The sequence below is a fragment of the Plectropomus leopardus genome, chromosome 9 (assembly GCF_026936395.1).
Source record: "Plectropomus leopardus strain MGB_pleo_1.0 chromosome 9, ASM2693639v1, whole genome shotgun sequence".
Classification (NCBI taxonomy): domain Eukaryota; kingdom Metazoa; phylum Chordata; class Actinopteri; order Perciformes; family Serranidae; genus Plectropomus; species Plectropomus leopardus.
Window position 1 is genome coordinate 345,965 of NC_142184.1, and position 9,036 is coordinate 355,000.

At 45.8% G+C, this 9,036-nt stretch overlaps 1 protein-coding gene across 1 annotated transcript in view; it reads right to left on the reverse strand.

Annotated features, from left to right (window-relative positions):
• Positions 1 to 1,244: 1,244 nt before the first annotated feature.
• The window catches only part of tfe3a (transcription factor binding to IGHM enhancer 3a), a 21,133-nt gene continuing 13,341 nt past the window's right edge, over positions 1,245 to 9,036 (reverse strand). Inside the window, exons 8-11 of the mRNA XM_088081535.1 lie at positions 5,791 to 5,847; positions 5,520 to 5,595; positions 5,082 to 5,229; positions 1,245 to 4,924 (exon numbers count right to left, since the gene is read on the reverse strand). Of these exons, the coding sequence (XP_087937661.1) occupies positions 4,562 to 4,924; positions 5,082 to 5,229; positions 5,520 to 5,595; positions 5,791 to 5,847 (644 nt within the window). The 3' untranslated portion in view covers positions 1,245 to 4,561. The remainder of the gene's footprint in view (positions 4,925 to 5,081; positions 5,230 to 5,519; positions 5,596 to 5,790; positions 5,848 to 9,036) is intronic.

Sequence of the window (9,036 nt, forward strand, 5' to 3'; positions counted from 1 at the left end):
ACCTACCACTCACCTACCACTCACCCATCTCTCACCTCTCACTCACTTTCCACTCACCTGTCACTCCCCTATCTCTCCCCTTTCACTCACCTCTCACTCACCAGTCACTCACCTGTCACTCACCAGTCACTCACCAGTCACTCACCTTTCACTCACCTGTCACTCACCTTTCACTCACCTGTCACTCACCTGTCCCTCACCCTTCACTCACCTTCACTCACCTATCACTCACCTGTCACTCACCATTCACTCACCTTTCACTCACCTGTCACTCACCTCTCACTCTCCTGTCACTCACCTTTCACTCACCTGTCACTCACCTGTCACTCACCCTTCCCTCACCCTTCACTCACCACTCACTCACCTGTCACTCACCTGTCACTCACCAGTCACTCACCTGTCACTCACCTGTCACTCACCTTTCACTCACCTGTCACTCACCCGTCACTCACCTTTCACTCACCTGTCACTCACCCCTCACTCACCTGTCACTCACCTGTCACTCACCCGTCACTCACCTGTCACTCACCAGTCACTCACCTTTCACTCACCTGTCACTTACCTCTCACTCACCCGTCACTCACCTTTCACTCACCTGTCACTTACCTCTCACTCACCAGTCACTCACCTTTCATTCACCTGTCACTTACCTCTCACTCACCCGTCACTCACCTGTCACTCACCTTTCACTCACCAGTCACTCACCTTTCACTCACCTGTCACTCACCTGTCACTCACCTCTCACTCACCTGTCACTCACCTTTCACTCACCTGTCACTCACCTCTCACTCACCCGTCACTCACCTGTCACTCACCTTTCACTCACCAGTCACTCACCTTTCACTCACCTGTCACTCACCCTTCACTCACCTTTCACTCACCTGTCACTCACCTGTCACTCACCTTTCACTCACCAGTCACTCACCTTTCACTCACCTGTCACTCACCTGTCACTCACCTTTCACTCACTTGTCACTCACCTGTCACTCACCTTTCACTCACCTGTCACTCACCTATCACTCACCAGTCACTCACCTTTCACTCACCTGTCACTCACCTGTCACTCACCTTTCACTCACCTGTCACTCACCTTTCACTCACCTGTCACTCACCTGTCACTCACCTTTCACTCACCAGTCACTCACCTTTCACTCGCCTGTCACTCACCTGTCACTACTCTGCGGGGAAACTGATTTTTGTTTGTTTTGATTTTGTTTGTGAGGAAACAAAACACATGAAATCTGTTTCTGTTTAATGACTTTATTTCTATATAAAAGTTTAAATCTAAAAAAACAAACATGATGCTAAAACAAACATACATATCATTTTCAGACAAAAAGCTCCACGTAAACAATAAACAACATGAATGAAAACAGAGTTCCCTTTATGAGTAATCTGATTACTTCTGACCTGATTCTTTTTTATCGGACTTCATTCAATCTGTCAGACTGGACAAAGCTAACTGATGCTAACATGAACTGTAGCGTATGAAGCTACGCTAACTGGCTAACTGCTGGATCCAAACTAACGTTCACTTGTTAGCTAGTTAACTAGTATCTGGTATCAACCACAGTTTGTCAAACAGCTAACAGCTAGTTAAGTTAGCAGTTGGCACTAAACTACACTAGCTCACTGAGCTGTTAGCTATGAACAGAGTCTAAAGTTAACAAATGACTCTCGCTAACAGTGAGCGTCAGTTTTTGGCTAGCTCACCTAACTGTTAGCTGTGGACTAATACAGTAGGGTGAACACATAAAAGCCAGCCTTAGCTAACAGTTAGCTTTTTTTTACAGAACTATAACTGTACGAATGTTCATAATGAAAACTTTGTTAGCAGTGAGATGACAGTAGCTAGCAGCTAGCTAGCAGTTAAATTGTTGAACTTGAGAGATGTAGATAACAGAGCTACAGCTATGAGTTTGCTTGTCAGTATTTGGCTAGCTGGCCTTTGTTTGAGAGTTTACTTGGCTATTAGTTCATACCTAACCTTAGCTAGCGGTTAACCCCACAAACTCTAGAGTTTAACAGCGCAACAGCTAACACTGAGCTTGTACGATTTTGGCCAGCTAACCTAGCTGTTAGCTATGAACTAGTAGAGTCCAGGGCCAAAGCGAGCTATGGCTAATAATTTGATAACTTAGCAGTTAACTATAAACTAAAAGAGCACAGAGATAAAGCCATCTATAGCTAATTGTTAGCTGACTCAGCAGTTGCCACTAAACTAATCAGCTAGCTCTTAGCGATGAACTAATAGAGTCTTAAAAAAAAGCGACTACAGCTAACAGTTAGCTCGCTCTATAAAACTATGACTGACTGTATGCATGTGTATACATAATAATGAGTTAGCAGTGACGTGAGTTAGCTGTTAGCAATGGAATTGTACAGTGCAGAAATAAAAGCCAGTTAATTGTTAGCTAACTTCGCACCACTATTCATACTGTGCAACCACAGCTAACAGTTAGCCGTAACTAAAGCTGACTGCATGAATGTTTGTAGATAAAAATGAGTTGACACGACATGAGCCAGAAGTTAGTTAGCTAGCAAGCAGTTAACCTGTTAACGCAAGAATTTGTAGATAACAGATTTACAGCTAACAGCTAACTAACTTTTCAGTTTTTGACTAGCTAACCTAGCTATTAATCCAAAGCTAACTTTAGCTAATAATTAATAGAGTCCAGAGATAGAAGCCAGTTATAGCCAATTGTTAGCTAACATAGCGCTGGTTCCACACCTCTATTCATACAGAACGACAACATGGCTAACAGTTAGCTTTTAACTAGCTCACTGTATGACCTGGAGATGACAGCTAACAGCTAACAGCGAACTCAGCAGCTGTTTATGACCTGTGAGTTTACCATCAAACAAACGGACTCTGAGATATTAAAATTATGACAAATTAATAAAGTTGGCTGAAGGAAGGAAATTGATACAAAACTGATGGATCATTCAATTAGTTAAGATTTGAGTAAACAGTGTAATAGTCCTTTAAATGAGTTTCCCTTCTGTTTCCTCTGAGGCTCACACACACAGATCAATACTAACGATCAATAATGAACCTGATCAGATCAATCAGTTTGTTTCCAGCACATAGTGATTATAGATTATAGATTCATGAACAGATTAGAGTCCTGCTGCCACCTGCTGCTCCCACCAGAAAAGATAAAACACCGGGGCTGCATTCACCGCGCTTCACCGGGGCCGCATTCACCGCGCTTCACCGGGGCCGCATTCACCACGCTTCATTGCACAGAGAGCTGCTCCAAGTGATAAAATCCGAAGAAAATTGAGAAATGTGGCGATTTCTGAGAATTCCCTCTTAAAGTTCAGAGCAACCTCAGAGAGCTCTGACTGAGACAAACTGTCCTCAGGGACGACTGAAGAGTCTCTGAAGTGGAGGACAAAATGTCATCATTAGAGATACTCCTCTGTTCATACACATTTTTAACTTTCCAGGACTTTTCCAGTTCTGTTTCATTCTCTGAAAAATTATGATTTCAATTTTTTTTTAAAAAAAGGTAATTTATAAAGAAAAAGGTTTTGGCAGATTTTTTTCTTTTTGTGATTTTTAAAGAAAAAAATCTGGCTTCCTTTTGGGCAATTTGGAAAATGTTTTTTTTAGTGATTTTTTAGGAAAACATGCCTTCCAAACCCGCAAGCATCAAAATTTAAATAATTTTTCTTCTTGTCGGTCGTCATATCGACTGAAATGTCCATTTCAGGCTGATGTGGGTATTTTATTTTAAAGCTGTTAACTGAGACCGATGACCAACCAATCACATCTGTGGGAGGCTTCACTCCGAGCGGCGTGCCAAAAACGCCTCAGTGAATCTCTCCGTGGCTGTGAGTCTCCTAAAGAAGCTTTCGGGGGATTTGGAGCTCTCTGATTGGACGCTCAGGATGTTCGTGAAGGCGGCCGGGTTTCTGACTAAGATGACGCTGCTGCGGGAGATACACCTGCTGTGACGTCACTGCTGGGAGCGTGGCCAGCCGCAGGTGAACAGACTGATTCACTGATTTAAAGACATTTTGTAGACAGACGTTTTTCTGGGACATTTTACAGAAATATAACTTTAGTGTCGTCGACGACAGGAAGAGAAGAAAACTCTTCTGAAACAAGAATTCAGATTTCTGAATAACTGTCTCATATTTTCTAATTATTACAAAAAAGTCTCTACCAGCCAATCAGCCGTGACTCTGATCTTTATCAGCCAATCAGCCGTGACTCTGATCTTTATCAGCCAATCAGCCGTGACTCTGATCTTTATCAGCCAATCAGCCGTGACTCTGATCTTTATCAGCCAATCAGCCGTGACTCTGATCTTTATCAGCCAATAATCTTACAGTCTGCTGTCGTAAACGATTAGTTGACGACACTGAACTCTGACATCACACTATGAAACACAGCAGTTACCGTGGTTACTCTGGAAGACACTGGTTGACATGGCAACGCTGTAGACTCACAGTGGTTGCCATGGTTACTCCCTGTGACATCACCTGTATGGGGGTTTGTTTGGATGATGTCACCGTCTGACACAAAGGGTCCAGGCGTTAGATGATGTCATCAGAGGTCCTCGTCCATGCTGAAGCTGCTCCTCCTGCTACTCGTCTTTGACGCTCCGCAGGACAGCAGGGGGTCTGACCTCCCCCCTCTTCCTCCCCCCTCGTCCATCAGGATGTCCCCGAGGACATGCAGCTCCGTCAGCACAACGTCAGTCATCAGGTCCGGGGAGAAGACGGCCGACGCTCCCTGAGGCTCGTCCAGATCCACGAAGTTCAGAGCGTCCAGGCCCAGGGAGGTAGAGGGCAGGGGGGAGGACGGGGGAGGCAGCGGGGGGGACAGCAGGGTCCGGGGGTCCACAGAGGAGGAGCAGGAGGAGGAGGGGGAGGCAGACAGGCCGTTGAGACGAGCCTGAAGCTCCAACTCCTGCAACACACACGCATGCATGCGCGCACACACACATGCATGCACACACACACACATGCATGCACACACACGCACGCACACACACACACACAAGGTCAGAGTTTAAAAAGACACAGACATCCTGCACCAATCAGGATCCAGCATCACCTGGCCTCACCTGTATGCGGAGCAGCAGGGAGTGGTTGGTGCTCTCCAGCCTCTTCTGTCTCTCCTCCATCTCTCGAGCTCTCTGTTGCTCCTTCTGCAGTTTTCGGATGTAATCCACCGACGCCTTCAGGATGGTCCCTTTATTCCACCGCGACTCCCTGATCGACCAATCACAGGCAGCGCCTCGTTAACACACACAGCACTAACGAGGTTTAACTAACCACTTCCTGCAGGATGTTTCACATGAAAAGCCTCCAGTGTGATGTGAGCTGATATTCTGTTTATAATAACTGATAATAATCAATAATATCTCAATGAGCATCACTGTGATGGTGCAGTATTAGCACTGCAGTGCTATGATAGTACAGTGCAGTATAAGTACTACAGTGCCGTGATAGTGCAGTATTAGTACTGCAGTAGTGCGGTAGGTGATGGTGTGTTTACTGACGGGTCGGAGGATTTGGGGATGAGAGCTCCGAGCTCTTTGATGCGGTCGTTGATGTTGAATCTCCTCCTCCTCTCGACTGAAACACAACGGAAACATTACCATTATTATTCTTATCATTATTATTATACAACTCAGTGTGTCTCTGTGTGTCCCAGTATGTCTCTGTGTGTCTTGGTATGTCCCAGTATGTCTCTGAGTGTCCCAGTATGTCTCTGTGTGTCTCAGTATGTCTCAGTGTGTCTCTGAGTGTTTGACATCCTGCCGTACTCACTCAGGTTGTGGTTGTCTTTCTTTTGTCTCTCTTTGATCAGCGCTTTGGCCTCCACCTCTAAACAACAACAACAACAACAACAACACAAATATGTCACTGACATTTCACAAACATCTGATTGGTGCAAAAAAAAGAAAAAAGTGAATTCATTTAATTTGACAAAAAAGGGTCACCTGGATCCTGTATGCTGGTTTCACACAGGAATCAGTGATTTGGTGCAAAACATAGAAAAGTATTACATAGCGGCATCATGACAAAAACCTGACATTTAAGGGTTAAAATTCTGAAAATGAATGAATATTTGATATTTATGATTAGGACTGATGTTGGTTAAAAATAAACTCAATGAAAGCAGAAAATAATATTAATGTAAAATTTAATTTAAAGCTCGTTTTTGAAAGGTGTGTGCAGAGCGATACGAATGTGTGTGACATTAAGCGACGTCAGCAGACGTTACATGAGCGTTATTTCAGCGTTATATTTGACCTGAACGACCGTTTGAAGGTTTTTATGAAAAACGTCTTCAGTTCCAGAAACTTCAATCTGTGTTTTTCAGCTGAATCAGCAAAGACAGTTCCCGAGTTTATGCTGACTCAACAGGAAGACGGAAGTGATGACGCGGCAGAACACAACCTCAGCGTGTGTGTGTGAGTGTGAGTGTGTGTGTATGAGCGAGTGTGTGAGTGTGAGTGTGTGTGTATGAGCGAGTGTGTGTGTGTGAGTGTGTGTGTATGAGCAAGTGTGTGTGTGTGTGTGAGTGTGTGTGTATGAGCGTGTGAGTGTGTGTGTGCGTGTGTATGAGTGAGTGTGTGTGTGTGTGTGTGTATGAGCGAGTGTGTGTGTGCGTGAGTGTGTGTGTGTGTATGAGCGTGTGAGTGTGTGTGTATGAGCGAGTGTGTGTGTGTGTGTGTGTGTGCGTGTGTGTGTATGAGCGTGTGAGTGTGTGTGTGTGTATGAGCGAGTGTGTGTGTATGAGCGAGTGTGTGTGTATGAGCGAGTGTGTGTGTGTGAGTGTGTGTGTGTGCGTGAGTGTGTGTGTGTGTGTGTGTGTGTGTATGAGCGAATGTGTGTATGTGTGTGTGTGTGAGTGTATGAGCGAGTGTGAGTGTGTGTGTGTGTGTGTGTGTGTGTGTGTGTGTGTGTGTGTGTGTGTGTGTGTGTGTGTGTGTGTGTGTGTGTGTGTGTGTGAGTGTGTGTGTGTGTGTGTGTGTGTGTGTGTGTGTGTGTGTGTGTGTGTGTGTGTGTGTGTGTGTGTGTGTGTGTGTGTGTGTGTGTGTGTGTGTGTGTGTGTGAGTGTGTGTGAGTGTGTGTGTGAGTGTGTGATTGAATGATGTTAAATTCAGTCAAAACTGAAGTTATTGTTTTTGGCCCCAAATACCTCAGAAACAAGTTTAGCTTAGCCTCAGTAGTTTAGCCTCAGTAGTTTAGCTTAGCCTTACACCTGTGATAGTCATGTGGTACTGTCACTACCTGGGCTCCTGATTCCTGTTTCCTAGTTTTCCCGGATCCTGGCCGTAACCTCGGCCGCGCCTGACCGTGGCGATAGCTGCGCCAATGCTGCGATCCTGCCTTTGGACGCCTCCGTATCAACATGTGCACGAGACTCTTATCATCACCTACAACATCATCACAGAGTCTACAATTCTACAATTCTACAGTTTCATTTAGCAGACGCTTTTATCCAAAGCGACGTACAACACAAGCAAGAATTTAGACTTAAGGAAAAAAACCCTTAGTAAGTGCAAAAAGTGCTTCAGGTGTGATTGGTCACAGGTATTGCTGTCTAGTCGCAGAAGAAGTGCCGCCCCCTTTTTGTTGAAACCAAAGTAATAACCAGTAGCGATCTCAGCATCTGAGATTCAACAATCTCAGTATCACTACTTACGATGACAGTCAACATACAACATCACACAACTTTGTCAGTGCTAGATAATCATTAGGTGCTGGGTTTTGGACCTTCTGACTTAATTTACCCCAAAGGTCGAAGAGGAGAAGAGTCGGGTTAAGTGCCGAGGTGTTCTCGGAACAATTGAGTTTTCGGTTGTCTCTTAAAAGTAGAAAGGGACTCAGCAGATCGCACAGAGTTTGGAAGTTTGTTCCACCATTTGGGAACAACAGAAGAGAAGAGTCTGGCTAGAGATTTAGAGCCGTGCTGGGCTGGAAGCACCGGGCGTCTTTCGCATGCAGAGCGTAGTGGGCGAGAAGGAGAGTAGACCTGGATCGGGGATTCCAGGTAGGCTGGAGCAGTTCTTGTGATTGTTTTGAAGCCAAGAGAAGTGCTTTGAATTTGATCCTGGCTGCCACTGGAAGCCAGTGAAGAGAAATTAGCAGCGGGGTGACATGTGCTGTTTTGGGCTGGTTGAAGACCAGACGTGCTGCTGCATTCTGGATCATCTGAAGAGGTTTGAATGAGCATGCAGGGAGGCCTGCCAGAAGAGAGTTGCAGTAGTCAATGCGTGAGATCACAAGAGCCTGAACCAGAAGCTGTGTGGCCCGTTGGGTCAGGAAGGGTCTGATCTTCCTGATGTTGTAGAGGGCATAACGGCAGGACCGAGAAACTGAGGCCACATGAACCTTAAAGGTCAGCTGGTCATCGATCACGACACCCAGGTTTCTGGCTGAGTTTGTGGGCACAAGTAGGCTCGAGTCTAGTTGGACACTGATCCGAGGCTGAACAGATGGACAAGCTGGAAAGACCATGAGTTCGGTCTTAGACAGATTTAGCTGAAGGTGGCCTTCCTTCATTCATGTGGAGATATCAGCCAGACACGCTGATATCCGAGCTGAGACCGTTCTGTCATCAGGTGGAAAGGAGAGGAAGAGCTGAGTGTCATCAGCATAGCAGTGGTAGGAGAAACCGTGGGAGCGGATCACTGCACCGAGTGAGGTGGTGTACAGAGAGAAGAGTAGGGGACCAAGCACCGACCCCTGAGGAACCCCTGTCGATAGGCCATGTGACCTAGACACCTCTCCTCGCCATGACACTCTGAAGGATCTGCCTGTGAGGTAGGACTTGAACCACAATAGGACAGAACCTGAGATGCCGAGCTCAGAGAGTGTGGAGAGGAGGATTTGATGGTTCACCGCGTCAAAGGCAGCAGACAGGTCCAGCAGCAGTAGGACAGAGGATTGACCGAGCCAGTCTCAGTGACTCAGTGACTGACAGGAGTGCAGTCTCAGTGGAGTGGTCACATCTGAAACCAGACTGAAAGGAGTCGAGTAGGTTGTTGTTCATAAGTGTTCAGA